We start from the raw sequence: 22,791 nt of genomic DNA, 5'->3' as shown, positions 1-22,791 counted from the left end.
GATAAAAACAATGGGTCTTTTCAACCCCCTCCATGCAAGGCCCTCACACTTCTCTTCCGCCATCTGCTGCCCCTTACGTCTTGCTGGAAGAACTAAAGCTCGCATGAGCTGATGTGGCTCCTGGATACACACACAGCCCTAAGTTCTTTGCCCTATTCCCTGTCAGGAGCATAGGAAAAGAGCACTATGTAAACTTGCTGGAGGGTAGGAAATAGCTGGGCTCCACTGTAACAGCGGCAGATCTCCCTTCCCCTGAGCTCAATATACTTTAATAAAACATAAAATGGCTCACTTAGGTCTGGACTGCATTCCACAGAATCAGAATCCTGAGTCCAGATCTGGGCCTGGCAGCGCGACCTTGTGGGACAGGAACTGGTTGTCCCAGAGTGAGAGCAAACTAAGTTTCACAACACAAATGGTAGTGAGGCCACTTTACTTTCTAAATGTTCTCTCTTCTCTGAGATGGGAGCTCTTGTTTTGCCCCTTCCCCAAGAGCTTCAAAGAGCACATGGGATATGACTCAAATACCAAGGTACCTCCCTCAAAACAGTAGGAAAGGGGAGGAGGAAAGCAAACTTTTGTTCCCTTGATGGATGGCCTTATCAGATAGCCCCACTGGTGGCCTTCCTATGCAGCCCCAGCTTGATACCAGGGGAAGACTGGAGCACTGTTCTCTAAACTAGCTGGAGACCCAACTTCCTCTCACCTATCAGTCAGCAGCATCTCAAACACTTCAAGAATCGGACACTTTTCACTTACAGCCGTGGCAGTCCACCCTGTGTCCAGACCCCACTGGACAACCTGCCAACCATCACCCTCTGTTGTTCCTAGAGAAGGGCAAAATTTAATACAGAAGTCTGTAAAGGGACCAGATCTCGAATACAACACTGTTGCAATGAGTAGTAAGTTACGCAGCTCCTCACAGCTATTGTAACACTGACAGCTGTTGACTCTTTTCCCAGTCTTCCTGCCTCCCTCTTCAAAGCCCAGTGGCCTTCCTCAAGTCCCTCCGTAAGCAAGAGCTCGTCCTCCAATAATTCTAATGTGCTGTAAAAAGTAACACTCTAGTAGGCATAATGTAGGGTAAAAGTCTTACTTCATGCAATCCTTCAACCCTGTCCTTAGTAGGGCATAAGAATGGCCTTATTAGGTCAGAACAAATGTCCAGCTAGCCCAGCGGCCTGTCTTCTGTCAGTGGCCAATGCCAGGTACGCAGAGGGAACCAACAAAACAGGTAATCATCAAGGCTGTGTCTACACTCGGCCCCTACTTCGAAGGGAGGATGGTAAGTAGGGTGTCGGCAGATTACTAATGAAGTGCTGCACTGCATACGCAGCACCTCATTAAGCTAATTCTCCCCTGTGGCAAGTTCAAAGTGCCGGCTCACTTGTAGCCGCAGCTAACCTGCCGGGGAGCAAAGGGACTTTGAAGTTGTCCAGGCACTTTAAAGTACTGGGGCACGAACCGCAGCTACACTCAAGCCAGCACTTTGACGTTTAACAGTTTGAAGTTGCCATGGGGGAGAATTAGCTTAAGGAAGTGCTGCATATGCAGTGCAGCACTTCATTCATAATCTCCCGACACTCTACTTACCATGTTCCCTTCGAAGGAGGGAGCTCGTGTAGACACAGCCCAAGTGATCCATCCCCTCTCGCCCATTCCCAGCTTCTGACAGAGGCTAGAAACACTATCACTGCCCATCCTGGCTAATAGCCACTGATGGACCTATCTGCCATGAACTTAACTAGGTCTTTTTGAACCCTGTTATAGGTGTGGCCTTCACAAACGCCTCAGGCCAGAAGTTCCACAGCTTGACTGCTGCTACCCAAGACCCATCTTCACAAGTGTTCTGTACTAGATTACAGTTAACTAATACAAAACACTTCCTTTTCCTGGATACCTGAAGCATTAGACTTCTAAAACAAGCAGAAGGTTTTTCCCCTCAGCTACAGAAGATGCTGCAAGGTCAAAATCTTTAGAACCAATCCTAACAGTTAGTCTCTGGAACTACATATGTTGTAAATATCCACTAGGACAAAAGCCTCTAAACATGGTTTTTCATGTTTCTTTAGTCGGTGTCCGCATTTGATTGCTATTGTTCTGCTCCAGCTTTAGATGGTTACACACTGAATAGCAATGTAACAATTTATCTTTATGATCCCATTACTGCAAAGTCTGAAGCATCTGCAACTTTGGATGCTGCAAACTCTTCACTGCAAGCAATTGTGTAATTAAGTGAAGCATATGCATAGCCTTCACAGAATTGTAGCCTGAGCCTGGTCACTCATCTTCTGAGGCTATCCCAGTGCAAGATTAAGAGCCATACTATAGAGAGTTAACAAAAGTTCTCCTTGATCCCACATGGGACAGTTTGTGGTTAGCCAAATGATCGAGAACTTTCATGGGAAGAAGACAGGCTATACAACTCACTCCCACAAGAATGACCACGAATCTCATGGCTTTCCAAACTGAATTTCTTCAACTTCTCCCACCCTCATTAGCTCTTCACAAGCAGGCGAGGGGGAAGAAAAATATTTTTTTTAAAAAAATGTTACCTTACAATCTACTGAAAGAGTTGATGGGTGGGGGGGCATGGATTTTGGTTTTCTTTTATAAAATTATAAAGTGCTCTTATATTAAGTATTTAGGCTTCTATATATTGCTTAACTGGTAGATAAGGTCTGTGTTTGCAGCGCACAGATAAACTGGGATGAAGAGCAGCCTGGCACAGAATCTACTCCATTTCTGGACCAATAAAGAGTCATTACGTCACTCACCTTCTCTCTTTTTTACAATGCAAGAGACCTGCTTTTAAAAAAAAAAAGAAAACCACAGAATCCTAGGGCTCGAAGGAACCCTCAGGAGGTCATCTAGTCCAGCCCCCTGCTTCAAGAGAGGAACGGTTATCTTGTAAAACTAGGAAACTAAAGCATTGAACTGATTAAAACATCAACACAAGGACCCAAATTTGAGGCAAATAGGCTGGAGAGGGCAGGAGAAGGGAGGTTACTATGGCAAGCATCTAATCCAGAGTTTGCCAATGACAGCTGCAAGAAGTTGCTTTCAAACAATCCGGTCCCCAGCTTTTGTATTGAAGGGAAGAGGCAATTACAGTAAGAGGAATAAAAACAGCTGGTCATTCCCACTAGGTAAATCCAAAACCAGTCCTGCAGCACTTTAAAGTCTAACAAAATAATTTATTCGGTGATGAGCTTTCATGGGGTGGACCCTCTTCTTCAGATCTGGAAACAAGTGTGTGGAAATAGAGAGCCAGTAGGTATGGCTCTTGGGGTTTATGCAGAGCAGCAATTATAAAGAAAGATTCTTTCCCATGATTATATGGGTGGAAGAGGACCACTATTTACAACTAATTATTTATGAAACCCAAATTAATTTTCTAGTGACTTGGAGAGGAAAAGATAGAAAATTCTGATCCTTCTGCAGAGTTTTAGAAAGAACACTACCAGACAATTTTAGGAAACACTTTTTAGGCTACGTCTACACTACAAAATAAAGTTGAATTTATTGAAGTCGACTTTGTACCAACTAGATTTTATAAAGTCAAAGATGAGTGTCCACAAATGTCCAGAAAGTCGACAGTGCGTCTCTTCATTGCCATAGATAGGTTTGACTGCATCAGCAATGCATTGTGGTTACCTTTTCCACAGTGCCTGCAGCCTGCTTGCATTCTGGGTTTTTGTACCAGTGCGTTATGGAAAAAAATGCACCACAAATGCTTGTGGATGTCTAATGTCATCATCCCAAAGTGCAATGCCCCCACTTCTCCCATCCCCCAGCTGCTGGAAAACAAATGGCCCAAGGAATTTTACACCATTTTTTTGGCCATTTTGCCAAAGCCTGCCCTTGACTCACATCACCACACGGCACTAGCATAGATCTTGAACAGCTTACAGCTGTTGCACCGTGTGTTATGGCCACTTCCTGAAGTGAAGTGCAGTATTTTATTAGACAAAGCCAGCAGGAGGATGAGGATGATTTGGATATCATCTGCAAAAATGCAAAGCTGCTGGCAGTCCTGGATGCACTGTATGCAGTGGAGCACTGGTTCTGGAGAGGTGAAACTGGAACACACTGGTGTAACTGCATTGTTTTGGAGGTCTGGGATGCCCAGCAGTGGCTGCAGAACTTCTGCATGTGCAAGGTCACTTTCATGGAATTTCATGATTTGCTGTCCCCAGCCCTGAAGCACAGGGATATCAAGATGAGATCTGCTTTAACAATTCACAAGTGAGTGACAACTGCTCTGTGGAAGTTTGCAATGCCCAACATCTACCAGTCAGTGGGAAATCAGTTTGGGGTTGGCAGAGCAGGCTGTGGTGATCCAGGTAGCCAAGGCAATCAATGACCATCTGTTGCAGAAGACCTCGATGCTGGGAAACGTGCAGGACGCAGTGGATGGCTTTGCTTCCATGGGGTTTCCTAACTGCAGCGGGAAAACAGATGCAACACACATCCCCATCCTGGCCTCGGACCACCTGGCCTCAGAATACATTAACTGCATGAAGTACTTCTCCATGATGTTGCAGGTGTTGGTGGATCACAAAGGTCACTTCACCAACATCTATGTGGGATGGTCAGGAAAGTGCGTGATGTGTGCCATCTTTAGAAATTCAGGCCTGTACAGAAAGCTCTAGATTTGATTTTTCTGGTCTGGGAAGAAAGACCCAGATTGGTGATGTCCAGAGTAATGCTGGGCAATCCTGCTTATCCTCTGCTCCCTTGGCTCATGAAGCCATACACATGCACTCTGGACCGCAGCAAGGAAGGCTTCAACTACAGGCTAAGCAAGTGCAGAACGATGGTGAAATATGCCTTTAGCCATTTAGAAGCCAGATCCAGGTGCCTTTTGACCCATTTTGGCCTTAGCAAAGCCAACATTACCTTCTCTCCCTCCCTCCCCCGACCCCTAAGGTTTTAGTGTGCTGTATTCACCATAACATTTGTGAATCAAAGGAAGAAAATTTCATGCCAGCCTGGGTTCCAGAGACAGATGCCCTGGGCACTGCTTATGCACAGCTGGACACAAGAGCAATCAGCAATCTATACGCATAAGCAACAAAAATCAGGGCGGTTGGGGGTTTGAAAAAATAGCTTTATGAATGAGCAAACAGCCCCATGACTCTGCTTCACATTTAAATTATTGTGGTACCACCCCCAATGATGTGTGCTTGACCTTTATAAAAGCACCTCCAACAGCACCCCACCCCATTTGAACTAATGAACAACACTGGTTTTCACAAAAGCATTCTTTTTATTTAGGGGATGGGGGATTAAGGGGTAGGAAAAAGAAGAGAATCCTGGAGTCACATGTGGTGGAATGCGAGCCTTTTGCAGTGTGGAGAGGTCCTGAGGGTGAACCATGAGACTGTCCTTGTCCCCGCCCAAGTTTAGTGCCCCCCACAAGGGCAGAGAGGGTTGGGCAACATCAAGAGAAGGTCAGGCAACAGGGTGAGGAGGCCACGTAACTGTGATTTCTTTGGTGAGTGTCCATCTGCAGTTCCAGCATGGACTGCAGGATGTCAGTTTACTCCTTGACAGCCATCAGAAGCTCTGCCAAGTCCTGCTTCCTGCACTGGAGCATGCTTTGCTGCCACTGCTGGGTCCGCTTTCTGTCTGCAGTGGCTTGGACTCACTCCCTCTGTGGCTGTTCAAGCTGCTGCTGGATGAGGTCCTATTTTGATCTTTCCCTGGGGTGCATCACAGCAACTTGTCTGCCCCGCTCAAGCTGGCTTTTGACAACAGTCAGGTTGAACATTTAGATATGATTTTTAAATATGACACAATGCACTGACCCATACAAAGAATGGGTCTCCATAGGCATGTCTACACTAGCAACTAACTTCAAAGTTATTCACTACGTCGAAGTAGCCCAACTTCGAAGTCCTTACTCCATTCCCAGGAATGGACTAGTGCCCTACTTCGAAGTTTAACTTCAAAGTAGGGTGTGTGTAGATGCTTTACTTTGAAGTTGCTTAGTCTGAAGCAAGCAACTTTGAAGTTATTTTTGTAGACACAGCCTGTGAGACAACCACTGCAACTTTTGTTTTGCAAGGCTCCTTTCAGCTTCTGAAAGATAACAATGAATCAATCCCTGCAGAACAGAAGCCATTAGCTCTCCAGACCATTTCATTGTGGACATGGTAAGATCCTCACAGCTAAAAGGTGGGGAGGAAGGGGAGACAGTTTGAAACAGCCCTGTAGAATGTAGAGCACAGAGGAACACACCTCTTGGTGGCTTCTCCTAAATCCTGTGCAAGGAAAAAGCCGTTTGAAGTGGGAAAAGCCTGTGCTGGACATGCTAGCACCTGGGGGCAGGGTCTGCACAGGCTAGCAGCCATGGAGTTTGCAGGGGGTGCGTCTAGCCTACTGGCTACATGGCAGGCTGAGAGTGGAGGGGAGGGCAGCCCTGTAAAATGTAAAGTGTGAGCAAAAACCTCTCAGCAGCTCCTCATAAATCCTTCACAGGCATGGGGGGTGCAGGTGGAGCCAGGGAGCCCTCCAGCAATATGGTGGTAGGGTAAAGGGCCAGGAGAGCCTGTCAGCTGCATTGAGGTGGAAGACAGAGACCCACCAGCCATGTGGTCCAGCAGGACAGTCCTGGGAAATTTAAATGGCCAGGAAGCAGTGCAATAATATTAAGGGAAACCAACTTGAATTCAATTTCCCATGCTGCTTCTAGGTTGCAGAAAGAGACATCAATCTCCTAAGAACAACAGAGAGTGAAAAAGAGTGTGTTTATACTGTGTGAGCGCAGGGCTGGAAAATTTGCCAGAATGCTGTGTTACCCTGATGCCAGATTATTTACTGGTGGCTTGGTATGGCAAGCTGTGCTATGGTAGAGGCCAGAATAAATCAGGCCTCTCCAAAAACCTTGTGTGAAAAATGAGACTACCTGGCTGAGACCTTTATGGAGCTCTCAAAAAAGGATAAGCACTCCATCCCCATAAATATTAACAAGCTGTTCTAAGGGGCAGAGAGCCACCCCACCCCACCCCACCCGAAATCCAGGTGAAGCAGTCTAAAAAAAATACACTCAACAGAAGGGAACCTATACTCCAACCCAGCCACAACCTGCTTGTAGCGGTTTAAAAAAAATTTTACTCACCAGAAGAGCCCTCACCAGCATTGCTGGACTCCAGAGTACCAGGTATTGAAGATGGGACTGGCTCCAGAATAAGAGCTCCTGGCTGGCAGGATCAGCTTCCTTGGGCATCTGACAACTGGCGTCATTATCCTCTTCATTGGCATCTGCCTCCTCAGCCTCACAGCAATCACTGGAGAGCGAAGCCTGGTCTCCTGAGGAGTCCATGCAATCCTTGGTGACAGTGGTTGGGTCCTTCCCAAGGATCACATCAAGCTGCTCGTAAAAGTGGCATGTTTTGGGAGATGTCCAGATCACCCATTGGCTTCTTTCACCTTCTGATAATTCTGCCTGAGTGCCTTGATTTTGACCCAGCATTACTGAGCACCCCGTGTACCCTTTCTCCATCATACCCTAGGAAATCTTCTGATAAACTTCTGCATTTCTTTTGGTGGCTCTCAGTCTGCTCAGCACAGATTCATCACCCCACACAAAAATAAGATCCTGGATCTCCTGATGGGGCTCTTTTGCAGCCATAAGAACTCTGATCAGGGCTGGAACCCTAAGAACTCATGACGGCTATTATCAGAGAGAAAGCCATGTTAGTCTGTATCTTCGAGAACAACAAGAAGTCCTGTGGCACCTTATAGACTAACAGATATTTTGGGGCATAAGCTTTCGTGGGCAGACCCGCTTCATCAGATGATGGCTATGTGATCACTTCTGAGAGGTGTGCTATCCACTCTGGTCAGAAAGAAAATGAATTGAGATTCCTGGCCTTCCTGTTACCTACGTCCTGTGCACCTGGAGAGCAGTGGAGGTGAAAGTGGTCAGAATGGACACCTTTGAAGCATGGGGGATACTTCTGGGATACCTCTTGGAGGCCAACAAAATCAATTTAAAACAATACTCTTTCCACACTAGCATTAATTTGACCTTTTAAATTCAAACTGCCTGGGAGGGGCCAAGCAAGAAAATTGACCTTAGAGCCCCTTAAAACTAACCTCATGGTATTTGCAGTAAAGAGTCACATTGTAAAATCGAGATAAGTGCATTAAGATCAACTTTATGCTGTAGTGTAGACATAGCCAGAGTCAAGACTACTCTCTGAAGATGGTGTGTCAGGACTGAAAAATGTGACATTACTGATATACTAGTGAAGTCTAATTGTAACCCTTTCCCAAATCCTTCCATACCATTGACTGACTACAGCAAATTTTTATTGATTTGAGGCTGGCAGATCAGCGGGTGTGAGATCACACCCCTAAGTCCCAGGTCAATTCACATGTGTATGAGTACAGAGCAAAGTGGCTGTCAAATATATTTGATGTTTGAGCTTCATGAGAACTGGAAGGATGCTATGTGCATGGTTTCATTTCTCTGTATCGCATTATACACCATGTAAATGTTTACTACAACATTGTATCCATGTAACAAAATGCGCTATCGAAGGAGAAAGAAGCCTCAGAATCATAGGAATCCTAGGGCTGGAAGAGACCTCAGGAGGTCAAGTCCAGCCCTCTGCCTAAAGCAGGATCAGCACTTTTTACATGATTTAACCACTCAGTGACACTTGTAGAATGCAAATGAGACTGCCAAAGAGAAAAGAGCCAATTCCAAAGGAAGCATTTGTTCATCAAAGATCAAAAACTCAAAACAGTTCCTCACACTTGGTCATAAAAGGAAAGCCCAGATGGCTAGTGAGACTGAGTTTTTGTGTGAGAGAAAGGGCTGTACAGGGGAGTAAGCCAGAAGCAAAGTGGACATACCCAGAGACAATCCAGGTACCCTGAACAGACTTTTAGGAAAATACAATTTAGTATATCACATTACAAACTTGCGGCTCATCTGTACTTATGTTTTATGTGGTTTAATCACTCAATGACACTTACTTTTCTTAGCTAAAGAAACTTGTTAGTTCACTACAGAGCTGGTTAACAAAATGATTTATTAGATAAGCTTTGGTGGGACAGACCCACTGCTTCAGATCGAAAGCTCATCACCCAATAAATCATTTTGTTAGTCTTTAAGTGCTACATGACTGCTGTTTTCTTTTGTTAGAGTACAAACTAACACGGCAACTTCCGTTACTACAGAGCAGGTTGTCACTGTTATCTTCAATGTTATATCCAGAGTACCAGTTGTTTGGAGTAAGCGTCTGGCCTTTTGGGACTGAGGGTAACCTGATGTGGTGTTATTTTTGGTGTAAGTGGCCTTTTATCACACACTGCAGTTTGTCTAGGTGGCAAGATAGACTGGAGAGTCTACGGTGACTGACTGTGACTCCCCAAGACAAGAGCGATACAGTGATCCAAGAGTTCACATTTGTTACTGGCTCAGTGAAACCTAACCTTAGAACATGCCAGCTCAGGGGGGTTTGACTGTTTTCTGACAATCTGCCCAGAGGTGGGCACTTTTGATCAAGAGCCACTCCAGACAGCATGACAATTTTCATACAGGTTTAGGCTACAATAAGGCTCTGCAGAGTTCCTCCAGCTAGAGAGGTATGGGAGTCACATGGCAGGCACTATGTCTGCATTAGTGGATTACCAAAATATTTGCAGGTTGCTAAAAATCTCTTTCCTTGTAATCAGATCCCCTGATCAGAATACGGCTCAGGATAACTGTTCAAAAGCAACTTCCTCACCCACTCACGTGTATTGATATTCCATGGCACTTTTTGCAAACTGCAAGGTTCCTTATATATAATTAAATAAAATTAAAATTTGTAGGTATATTTGGCCCACTTAAATACTCTCTACTATTTCCATTACATGCTGTATTCTATGCTTGCCATCTAAACTGTTGTGCAGTGTTAGAGTCAGAGTTTAAGGACAGACGAGACCGCCAGATCACTAGTTTAACCTGTACATCACAGGTCACCACTGCCACAACTCACCCGCCTCCTGTATACTAAACCCAACAACTTACTGCTGCTCTCCATCCCTGAAAGGGACAACTTCACAAGACAGATAAAGGAAGTCATTGAAATTTGGACTCTGATGAAAGAAGTTTTTGAGTGAGACACACGTATATCCATGTAATTACACACATGCAAGAGAGAGAATTAGACATTTCATTTCTATACAGGGAGATATTTTTAGTTTTAAAAAAAGAGGAAAGATGAGCCAAGGGGAAAAATTAGAGGCTTCTAAAAATAAATGGAGCTATACCTAGATTAAACATAATGCATTAAATGTAATGGTTTTGCATAAAACAAGCATTAAGAGGGCAGTCACTTGAAAACCAAACTCCACTTATCCTTTCTACAGCTCTCTCCAGTATACTGCCTCTGCCAATAGCCAGAGTCAGCATCTATGGTTTCTCGCACAGACTGAACTATTTCATCAAGATGTGCCACAACATGTTGAGGAAGGCGTTGCCTTCATTTAGCAGCAGTTAGCTAGCCAACGTTCACATGCAGAAACCCTACACAAACTTTAAAAATGCTGAGTAGGGCAACATTCAGAAGTGGGAGCTGTGCAAGCCTCTGGCCAGCTGTCACAAGACCCAGATTGTAGGTTCTTTGGCAAGGGGAGAAAAACAGAAGCTCTATTTTATATATATATGTGCACAATGTGAGACATCCACAGAAACAGTTTTTCAAGTTGCTTCCCCCTCTTACCATGTGCCAGACCTGATGGACCCATTTCTCTCTTATGCCCTCTTCTTTTTTTTTTTTTAAATGATAGGGCCAAGACTCTACCAAATTCTGAATGGAATTTTCAAAAACATTTAAGGGGGTATTCAAATAATAGCATGATGGCTTATTACCAGTGCATTTTACTGTTCACCTACTTACAGTAAGGTTAAGGAAGTAAGTCCTATCTGTTGGGATCACGTGCTCCTCACTCAGCAATCTCCACTTCTGTACCTATTCCAATGCTTTTTATGTATTTATTTTAAAAGGAAGTAAATATTGTCTGAAGTTCTGCCCAACACAATATAAGTGCATCAGACTATATCAGTGACACATATCAGAGAGAAGCTCCATGGCTTCCAAGACTATTCCAGCTATGTTTGGAAGAATCTACACAGGTTGTTGCAATGGTTCGCTATTTTACAGCTGCTACTCCACCCCCACCTGATAAGAGGCTGCAGTTACTGTTTAACTCTACCAGAAGCTGGCAGCAGCAGATAGGAACATGGCCAAATTCTACCTTCCCTTATTAATATGATGCCATTATCAACGCTCCCCAACAGTGATTAATACAGTCCAGTAGTTGAAGAATGACAGCACCAGTAGCCAGCACTACTGAGTTTTATTCCCATGGCTGCACATCACCACTCATGATGTAGCTCAAAGCAAGTCATTGTAACTACCTATGTCCCAATTTACTAAGGTGTAAAATGGATCTATATGTATGTCTTGAGGGTAAAGGAAGGGTTAATTATTAATTTTAAGGGTGCAAAAAATGTTAATGTCCCAAGTATACGTAGAGTAGAAACCCTGCTAGGGCTGCACGCTGACAAAAGACACCATGGCACTTTCAAAGAAACCAGCTTACAATATTAGCTGTCTGGCCTAAGAACCTGTAAAGGGCAAACTGTTCCAAATGCAGCCTGTAGGGAATAGGACAGCACAGCAGGTTAGGTGCCAACAAAGGTCAGACTCCACCTACAGTATCAAAACCAGGATTAAATTTGGGGAAGCCATACTGTGACCATCCATCTCCATTGCAAATCATAGAATACTCCACTATATGAACAGGAGCCTGAAACCCAGGCAAAAAGCATAAAAATTTGGAGGCGTTATGATTGCTGGAGCACCAACAGTAGCTGAAAACTGTACCCAAGGTTGCTATATTTGAGTTTAGCAATGAACGGCACATAGAAAAAGCAAGATGCGGGACCAGAGTACTGCACAAAACGATATCCTCTCTCTATATATGCCAGTCAGAGCACCCAACCGTTTAGCAGACCATCCCAACAAGCTCTAAGCAACCACAACAAATACTGCACCTGATCCATGTTAGCAACAGATCATAAATCTCAGCTCTCACACTAGCCAGCATCATGGGGGCTTGAACATTCAACATTTCACACAACACAGGAAGTTCAGTGTACAGCTGCACAGGAAGACCAAGTCACAGGAGCTGCTTCTAGATCTAGATTTTTCAGCTCTAGAACCCAAGTGAAAGGGGCATAAATCATCTGGCCCAGATCTACTTCAGAGTTTTTCATTCCTGTGCCCAGATAGCCCAACAGAAAGCATCTGTGGGTAAGAATAGTAACAGAGAAGGAGCTGTGCTAGTCTATATACACTGTCAAAACAAAAAAGCAGTCAAGTAGCACTTTAAAGACTAACAAAATAATTCATTAGGTGAGCTTTCGTGGGACAGACCCCCTTCTTCAGACCAAGACCACCCACGAAAGCTCACCTAATAAATTATTTTGTTAGTCTTTAAAGTGCTACTTGACTGCTTTTTTGTTTTGATCTGTGGGTAAGTAACTGAAATGCTATGTCAATAACCTTTAACGTGTATTTGTTTAGAGAGTCATTAAACCACCTCCTTAAGAAAAGAAACTCGTCCCCCTTTTCCTCCCAGGATACAGGACACGGTCAAGGGAAGAAAGTGGACCATGATGGGATTCTGCTCCCCTACTGCCCTCCTCAACCCAGACATGCAAGTGCCAGTGTATGCTTGCAAATACTCAAGTACCTGCGCTGCTGGTGGCTCTCATTCACTCATCCCCTACAGTAAGATTTGGAGTGAGTGTAAGAACCGGAAATGGAGATCTGAATGGACACCCGACCAACATGGATTGTCTCCGAAGTTAGAGGTAAGTCTTCCTCTCCCCTCAAGTAACTCCCTATATTTATTTTGCAATGACACCCTTCAGGCGGCCTGTTGGTTCAAAGATGGTTTGACATGAATAATTCTTGATGCAGCTCTAATCGTCTGCTGCAGAGGAACAGCCTATTTGGTTACATATGCCAACTCCTCTCCAAGCCACCTCATCTGTGATCCAGGGCAACACCACAGTTTTCGTCTACAGAAATACCCACTGCAACAAAATTAAAATTCATTTGTATATAGGAGTCACAACAATCAATCATATGTAGGAGACTCACCACAAAACCACAGATCTTGTTTTTAGAATTGGAGATTTCGGGGGCTACAATTTCAGGACTTGAGGGACTCAGTCTAAGGATGAGTTTTCACTGCAGAGCTAACTTAAGTTATTTACACTGGTTTTACTTCTACAGAGTTAGCCTAGCCCCAATGGCAGCAGCCATACTGCAAAATAATACTTTAGCTGCTGTGTCCATAATGTCACACACAAGTGCAATGGCAATAAGTCCTCTGGAAACACCTGCCATTTTTCTTGGAATGCAAGGTGATGAGCAATTGGATGAACTGCTTCCCAGTGAACTGTGGGAGAACTTGTCTGTCCTTTCATGACATGTGGGGGAACAGTGGGAAGGCACCAGAGAACTAGCTGCACTAAAGGCAGTGCTCAAGTTAACTTTGCAGCGAAGACCAGACTGGAGGGGCTTGGATTTACAGTTGCTCCAAAGACCTACATGCCCACATACAGCAGTACTATTTTGCAATTGTAATACGTGTTGAACCTTTCTAGTATGGCACTCCGATCCAGGAACATCCATGCTCTGGCATGATTTTGGTTAGCCAGATGTCCACAGATGGGTGTGGCTAATTTTCCCCCATAAAGTGTTTCCAGCCACCAGTCCTGCCTTTCAGTGTTCTGTGCTGTTACTTAGTTCTAATTGTCTTCTAAGAACCCAGGAAGCAGTGGAAGTGTTGGTAATGCTATCAGACAAATACTGACCTCCAATGGTTCAGCAAATGCTCTGGTTTGGCACTGATCAAGTCCCGAGGTTGCCAGACTAGAGAGGTTCAACCTGTACAAGGATATGCTCCATATATATTGGCAAAGACCCAAGATGGGAACTTTGTCATATTGTGTTTCTTGTGCTTTGCCATAACTAAGGCTGGGGAAGAATCACCTGACTGCACAGCAGTTGGACACTGCCACTATTTTCCTTCACCCATACTCATCATATTTTTTTAAAAGTGTAGAAATTAAATTCTATCAATATTGCCAACATTTGTGGTATGGTGAGTTGGGGTAATAGGTGCTAGATAAGCTTCAGGGAAAAGACAATACACAGCAATGTATCTGTTAGGCATTTATCAACATTGACACCAGCTAGCATTCAAGAGTGACATCTCCAGAAATCATGAGATTGGCATGAAAACGTTGAGGTCCTTTTTATTTGCCTTCTGGTTTCTGATGTTTTACAGTAAAAATCAGTTCATGTTCTCAGGTCTCTTTGTGAACATATGTATTAGAAAAACTAATTTCTTAAAAATGAAAGCTTTAAAACAGATACAAATAGCACCAGAAGGAGGAAAACAATGAGATGGGAGCAATCTTTCCCACCATGCTATGGAGAAGAACCTGCTGAACAAGTTTCCCTTTAAATTTATTTCCAACCAGTTTGTCAGACTGCAGAAAACCACTGGTACCACCACTGCTTGTCCTCTAAAGGCTCCACCTACTAGTTTGTTTCCTGATGAATTGGTTGATATTTGGTGAAATATACCAACCAGATGAGTCGACTTGTGGAGTAATAGGAATTTTTAAAATATCCAAGTGTGAAAGGAGCAATTTGTTTTCATGGTTGTTTAACTGATTGGCAAAGTCTTTATTATTTTCAACTTCTGGTCAATGTAAGAGGAAAAGAAATTGATGTCTTGCTTATGTCAAGTTCTCTAGACCAGAGATGAGGTACATTTATTCCTGGTGTATTTGTTGCAATATAGAACAGGATGAAAGGTCAGCAACTTTAGGACAGTTCAGCAGGTAAGTATTTGGGTGGAACTAGAAGATTTCATACTGTTCCATTACTAAAAATCCAGGCTTTCTGACTACTGCTCAAAGGAAAACAATACTCGGAAAGAAAGTCACCAAGTATTTTTATATATCAGACGTTTCTCTACAACAACATTTTTCTTCAGCTTTTTCTTCTGTCAGCAAGCAGCCAGGCTTAAGCAGGGTAAATTAAGGTGACTTCAGTCACACCATGGCAGGGTTTGGAGGAGTTTAAGATATCGCATTACTGTCAAATCTCACAATAGTTGTTTTTAACTCAAAACCCCAGCAGCCAGAATCAGGACATGACATGAGCTCAGCTTTCAATTAAAAAGAGTAGGCATCTAGCCGTCCTGGTGGCAAATAAAAGCTTGAAAATATGAAGGAATTGCTTTTAGAAAGCTTAGAATCCAGAAGGGAAAAATAAAAAATTCAAAATGTATCCTTTAGGGAAAATCTCATGATTGTGGGGTTTTTTTTGCGGTGGCGGGGGGAGAGTGGATATAAAACTCATGAACTTTGAACTTTTGAGATTGAAAATATGTTATGAAAATGACTGGAAGAAAACAAAATCCACAACTAGCCACACTTTCCTTTTAACATCTAGATCAGGTAATTCTAAAAAGGACTTTGTAAGCCAATTACTGCTATTTTTACCTGATTGTATTTCAAAGTGTAATTGAAGAGGTACTCCTTGTAGGCAATGACCGCTTTAAACCTTTACATCACTGGATCTAATGTATATGGCTTGTGATAAGAGATATTTTGCAAAGAGTTCCCAATCTGTTTTGTCTTTTGAAATGTTCATTTCCATTGTACCGTAAGACTGCCTAAAAGAGTAATTAACTTTAGGTCAGACTGTCCAATATGATTCTATCAAGGAAGGTAAAAATTCCTATGATGCAAGACATTTTTAATTAAAAATAAAATCAGACATAGACTGGAAATTAATCTATGTCCTTGACATACTGAAACATTGTTTTAGAAGACTTTGAGGCATAATACAGCAAACCCTTGAGTTACATGGGAGTTGCTTTCTTGCAACCCCTATGCAACTCAAATTTTCACAAAAGTTGATGGGGGGGGCAGGGGGTGGGGGACGAGAACCAGGCTGCTGCCTGGGTCCCAGCTCCCCTGGGCTTTCAGCAGCCAGGAAACAGACCAGCCCCCAAGGATTGGCTGCCAGAGTGGTGGGGAGCCAGGTACCAGGGGGCAGCCAGGCTCCTGTCTCTCCACCGCTTGCAGGACCCAGGAAACTGACTAGCTCATGGCTGGTCAGTTTCCCGGTTCCACATGCGCAGGGCAGCCAGGAACCAGGCTACCACTTGGTTCCCAGCTCCCCTCCACTTGTGGGACCAGGAAACTGACTAGCCTGCCAGGGGTGGTCAGTTTACTGGCTGCTTTAAGAGGGAAGGCAGGGAGAAGGGGCTCTTAGCATCTGCTCCAAATTACAATATACAATGTATTTGTTTGGAAATTCTGCCCCCCCACCCCCAATTACAGGTATAGATTGGAAATCCAAGGCAATAAATTTATTAACAAGAAGCACTGGCACTCGACTACAGGGCTGAGATCTGCGCAAAGGTAAAATTAAAAGCAAGACACTTTAGCGTTTCAAAATGGAGTTTATATAGGAAATGCACTAAATAAAATCTCAAATTATGAAGAGCATTGCAGTATAAGATATTACCCCCCCTCCCCCCACAGCAAAGCTATCATCTTGCTGTAGGTTTCGGATACCGGAAAAGTATAACTGGAAAAACTTTTGTCTATTATTTCAGTTACAATCTAAACAGCAAGTTTAGTAACATATTTAAATTGTACAGCACCCATTAATCTAGATCAGCTTCAAATATGCTTTTTAAAATATGTGTGAATGTGAACACAGTGCTAATATTGTGTTGCATTTCTGCAAGCAAAAACATGGTGTGCGGTGTGCACTCATTGACGCCACGCAGCCTAATGTAAGTGGATGCTACCCACAATTCCCCTTCCTAAGGTGGTCAATGCTCCTGACTAACAAGAGCATTGCTGGGCTTCCTGTCAGCACAAATGCCAGTCATAAAAAGTTGCGTGTGGGCTTCATGGAGACCACATGAAGGGTATGTCTATACTTATGGAGAGTTCAACATGTTGTGATTGACCTTCTGGAGATCAATTGTGCCATGTCAGTGAAGACATGGCAAAAATCACTCTCTCTGGGCTCAGCCATCGACCCTGGTACTCCATGCTGCCATGTGGAGTAAGTGATGTCAGTGCGAGCTCAAAGAGGCCCGATCTACACCAGGGATGAAAGTCAGTCCTGATACATTGATTCTAGCTATGCTAGTAGCGTGGCTAGAATTGCGCATCTGGCATTGACTTTGATCCTTACTGTAGGCCAGGCCAAAGACAACTGGCTTTACGACCTCACCCTCAGTTTGCAGGGTTTGCAATAGGTCCCCAGAGGTTACTAACATTTCATAGAGTGATCAGTTAACACTACTAGGTTCTCTATAATGTGTCCTCAGATCTAGATATAATTTATTTTTTAAATAACCACTTTGCTTAATTACACTTTTAAAGTGCATTTTGATTAGAAAAATCATCTAAATTTGGAAAAAAAACCACAAAAAAAACCCCTGAATTGATAATACAATAAGAAGCTCCATTTTCTGAAGCACCCAATCTTATGAATGCCTATACATATGCACTTTTTTACGAGTATGAAAAACTCCAATAAAAATATAATGATGAAGAGCAAGTTCATATCCCTTCACATTCCAAAGCCTTCAATGCACTGACAGTCACTTTTCAGTGGTTTGAAGAACAGGAAAACAATGCACTGCACCCTAGTGCAATTTATGCTTTGTACTTACTATAATTTTGATACGTTCTACTGTACCGAAAGGTTCTTAAAAATTACTTGAGACCAGCAGAGCATTCAGAGGGCCTGATCCTGAAGAATGCAGGGATCAGTTCCTACAATTGTGGACTGCAAATTCTACTTTTGCTACTATAGCACATAACCATCTGAAAAACATGAATTAGTTTCACCTCACAACAGGTATATGACTTTTGCCATTCTCTTTTCAAAGGTGAGAAAAGCGAGGCACTGAGATTAAGCCAAGTGCCTAAAGTCACACAGAAGTTGCATTGCAGTGCTTGAGTCACAAACCACTCTTCCTCAGTCGAAGAGATGTGCCACCCAAAATGGGGGAAAAGAAAGAAAAAAGATTTTGAAAGAGTCTCCTCCACACCCATACACAAAAGCTCATATTTCTCTTTACATGCTGGAGTAGATCCACCTACAGTACAATTTATAGCAATAAGATATAATCTCTCATAAAAGTATTGAGCGTAATTAAAGCATATGTTATAAAGGTAAACAGGGTGTACTTCGCTAAGCTGCTCCAGATGTCTTTGGTGCAAGATCTGGGACAAGCTCAAACCTGCCGCTTTATGTTTTCTCAGAGTTATCTGAAGCCATACAAATCACTTTACACAACAAGCTGGACTCTTGTGACACTTGTGTAACCCATTAAAACCAAAGAGTACAATCCAGAGTTAATTTAAAAGAAATTATGTTAACGCTCAAGGGCTGAGTATATTTAATTATTTAGTCCAGGTATGGTGAATTGTTACCAATTCAGCATCAAGTAAAGTTAGTTCCTATTCTGTGTCATCAGAAGTTACAGCAACACAAACCTGCCCTACTGCCTAAGCAAGTTTCTCTTTCAAAATACACCACAATGATTCAAGCAAGGTGTGGAAAGACAGTTTTCATATACTCTGCAAAAATGCACTATTGTATTTTTCCAGTCAAGTTCAGTTTACTAAGCAAGCACATTTTAAAGAGACAAAAAATTGTATATATAATCCCCTCCCCCTCCCACCAACACACTACAAATTAAATTAACTAGCTGGCTCTTTAAACTGTAAGGATTATAAAAATTTTCAGATCATCATGTTGCCTGAAATTAAGATGATGCAGAATGTTTTAAAGTCACCAAATACAACAATAGCAGAATTATTATAAACAGAAGGAAGGGATATTTGTATTATGCATTTTGACATGCAAACTCAGTTTCTATCTCACTATAATTAAGCACTGTACTCTTAAATTAAGATCATTCAGCTCAGCTTTCCTTAGAAGCCAGTCACACACCATATGCAGTATTTTTTCGGAAATTATAATTTGTTATGTGCATCTTTAAGTTTGTTTTTTTTTTAAACACAACATGAGGAAGAAAAGATCTTGCTTGTATTATCACTGACAAACCTAGGAATGTGTTTCTTTAGTGGGATGGTATTTCTCTGATCAACTGTCTCTAAAAGCTTCTGGTTAGTACCCTCATAATTTCTAATGTATTAGTTCCCTGGCTACTGCCCGTTAAGTTTTGAATAAAAGAGTATTTTCAGATAAGAATTGGATATGGACCTATGAGAATAAATCAAAAATACAGGTCAGAACTCTCAAAACAAGAATACCTGCTCAAAAGCTTTACCACAGTGTACTTGAGCTAATCTCATTTTTCTCCAAGAATCCCATTTCACATAGCTCAAGTCTGTTTGTGGGATAACCCTTGACTGAGGTGTTGCTAGTTCTGACACAGTCTACTAGTGGTTTTGAATTGAAAGGCAAAACCAAAGTCTATTTGCTTTATTGCATCAGTTTAATCTTCCTCCCAGAGTTAACCCTCAAATACCTTTGCTAGTCCTCACCTGCTGTAGAACTCTGTCCAGAGGCTCAGCTTTGCTCAGTCCCTCTGGGGTTAAGCCACTCACTTCTCTGCATTGGTCGCTTAGCTCCAAATTGTCTGCTTTCACCAAGGATTTGTGCAAGGTTCCTACCTGGAAACATGCAAGAGAGGGAGAAAAGTGAGGAGAAACGGAATGGATTCTTTTGTACAATGCACTCAACTGCTTTGCAGAAATGTCAGAAAGGTCCAGTATCACTTTCCAGAAAATGTATTTGTCAATTTCACAAATCAAAGCCCTGAAATTTTCCTTCCCTCCTGCCCCAAGAGAGATGAGAACTCCTGCACTTGCCATGGATTCCTATTCACCCCTGGGGAGAACTTGTTTTCCACTCAGCTTTGGCTCCTTCTGAGGTTGTTAGTTCTGGTGGGAAGATCACACAGTTGGGGTTCCCATATTTGAACTTTGAAAAAAGAGGATAGGAGCATGAATCAACATCGACCCCAACTTAACACTGACGCAACATGAGGTGGTATATATGATACAAACACACACTCCCTCACCGGGGTGTCCTCTTCTTTGAAAGTCCAGATACGGGAACTCTAACCTAGTTTTACAATATTTGAATCTCTAGTCACCAAAACTGACAACTGGGTGTATTTGTGAGGGGGAGGGTGGCTAACAACAAAACAATTTACATCTAGCACCTTCCAGTTCATCTATGTTACAATACTGAACAATCAGGAGCTACTTTTAGAATGGCTTTTAATAAGCTACATGTTACAAAAATATAGCTCGATCAGAAGGAAAAAAGGGCAGGGCCCTTGGGGGGTCTGTTTTCCTTCTGCTGGGAGTTCCCACGGAAGGAGGCAGGCCTGGGGTACCAAGTTTGCTTGCAGAGGGAAAGAGAATCAGGAGTCTCCAAAATAAGAAATCCAACATTAAAAGAGCAAATGTGGAGAGCAAAACAAAGTAACCCAGTCTAAAAACGAAAACAAAACACGTGGGGTGGGGGAGGAAGAGGCCTTTGCAGACCTCACTTCTCCCGCCCCTTTTGGTGCGTTTGTGAAATGAACAAACCGCCCCAGCTGCGGTGGATAAGTGATACTGGCCCCAGCGCCTGCACCCGGCCAGTTCAGGGCGGCGGGGGAGGTGGGGGGGACTCGCACAACACAACCTTATCTCGAGACGTCGAAGCCGTACCTTCTTGCTGTGTAGATCCACAACTTGCCACACCAAGAGAATTAGTTCCCTCTCATCCGAACCCAGTTTAGCCCCATATGCACCAGCTGTTGCCCCAAACAACACCACCAAAGAGTCACTGTGCGAAGCCGTCATGACCACAGGGGGAAACAACTACAATCAAAAGCACAGGTCAAAAAAAAAAGACAAAGGAAAACAAAATAAATCCCACGCAGGCTGCTCGCCCCTTCCCGTGATCCCGGGGAAGTAAAAGGACCAGGAGTAACAATATCGAGAGAAGACAGAGCGCTACTGGGGAAGGAGAAGAGACAAAAATGGAGAGAGCTCGTCCTAGCTCTACCTGTTCGCAGTGATTTCGTTCTCCCCGGGCCTGATTGGGAGGTGAAATTAACAAGCTGCGGGTTTCTCTCCCTCTGACATCACGGCAGGAACCCAGCCTGGGCTTGGGCTTTTTTTCCCTTTTTTTTTCTCCTCCTGAGTTACCTGCCCTTGGTTCAGACCATGTGACTAGAGTCAGTCTCCCAAAGAGACAAAGCCATTGGGTCTTTGGAAAAGGTGTAGGAGGGCCGTGGAGGAGAGTCAACGCCTGGCTGACCCTGCCTGATTGGTCTTGCAGGGAGATCAGAGGCGACCTCCCTTTCTCTAGTTAATTCCGCCTCCAGGAAGTGCATTTACCTGCTTTCAGTTTTACGGGATCCCTTTATCAGCCACCAGCGAAAGGAATGCAACGTACAGCTGCATGTTAAGGAGACAGGAGGCCTCTGGCTTGGCCACTCACTTCTAAAGGAGTTTGACTAAACAGTTTTGTTTGTTTGTCTTCCTTTCAGTGGACTGAATCTAACGATCTGGAAGGCTTAAGTATTTATAAATAGCTGCTTTAACATGGTACCTGGGTGAGCTCTGAAATGTACAACACAAAAGCATTTCTTTCTATTTCTGTAAGTCTCGGTGTTTTTCAATCAGTGTGCCAGAGTGTAGTTTTCAGTCAGTGTCTATTGCACACTTAATAGTGGCTGTGTGTGCAAATCTGCAGGGTTAGCTAAAATAAATATTTCATACTGGAGTATTTGAAGGAAGTGGTGTTTCATGGGTGCAACATTGTAGCCGCCAATACACATTTAGGCCCTAGTCTGACATACTGTTCTAGGAAGGCAGATGCCGATGTACACAACAGAATTCTGTATGGTACTGACTTACCCACAGGCCTGGAGCACAACTAGATATATGTCTGAAACGTCAGAAAGTCCAGATTGCCCCTCTGTAGTGAGCAGTTCCGTAGGTCTGACTTGCAGCCTGGTTACAAGTTTTCTCCTCTGTGTAGCCGTATGTAATTTATTTTCCCTCTTTTTGCTTTACCAAAAATAAACTGAGAAAAAATTGTTTTTAAACTGGGGGAAAAAACCAAAAATGAGACCTGAGGAAACTTACTAATGTAAGTGGTTCCCTAACTGCATCTATTCTGACTAAAGCATTGTCTGACTAAACCCTGTTGTCTAACTCTGCTTTAATTTAAAAATAAACAAATGAATCCTTAGCTCTCTCTCTAGCAACATCTTCAGCTATTTCACTACTGGAAATGCACTCATAGGAATTGATATGTCTAATGCAGGGGTGGTGAACCTATGGCCTGCAGTCCACATCTGCCCCATGGCTTGCCTGGATCCAGCCACCCAGGTTTGGGGCTCCCCTCTCCCAACATCTGGCCATCTGTGGGGTGGGAGTGTGGAGCTCTGAGCCTTGTGAACTGGATTCGGGCAAGCCAGGGCCTGACCCATCCCACCTGCTGGCAAGGGAAGAAGCAGCTCAATGCAATGCTACTGCAGCTGCTGTTCTCCTTCCCCCAGGCTGGAATGGCAGTGCAGGGAAGTGCGGCCTGGAGGCTTTCTACCTATTTTTTAATTGGCCAGAATTGCGGCCAATCAGAGCAGCAGGGGGTGGTGCCTGGGAGAAGTAGGCAACATGGA

The 22,791-nt window shown here is 43.4% G+C and overlaps 1 protein-coding gene across 5 annotated transcripts in view; it reads right to left on the bottom strand.

Annotated features, from left to right (window-relative positions):
• The window catches only part of ESRP2 (epithelial splicing regulatory protein 2), a 78,969-nt gene extending 57,723 nt beyond the window's left edge, over positions 1-21,246 (bottom strand). For all 5 annotated transcript variants that reach the window (XM_075009061.1, XM_075009063.1, XM_075009062.1 and 2 more), the window contains exons 1-3: positions 21,168-21,246; positions 20,828-20,980; positions 19,649-19,777 (exon numbers count right to left, since the gene is read on the bottom strand). In XM_075009061.1, the coding sequence (XP_074865162.1) occupies positions 19,649-19,777; positions 20,828-20,962 (264 nt within the window). In that variant the 5' untranslated portion in view covers positions 20,963-20,980; positions 21,168-21,246. The remainder of the gene's footprint in view (positions 1-19,648; positions 19,778-20,827; positions 20,981-21,167) is intronic.
• Positions 21,247-22,791: the final 1,545 nt, after the last annotated feature.

Source organism: Carettochelys insculpta, chromosome 14, assembly GCF_033958435.1.
Source record: "Carettochelys insculpta isolate YL-2023 chromosome 14, ASM3395843v1, whole genome shotgun sequence".
Lineage (NCBI taxonomy): Eukaryota > Metazoa > Chordata > Testudines > Carettochelyidae > Carettochelys > Carettochelys insculpta.
This window is presented reverse-complemented; position numbering and strand designations above follow the sequence as displayed.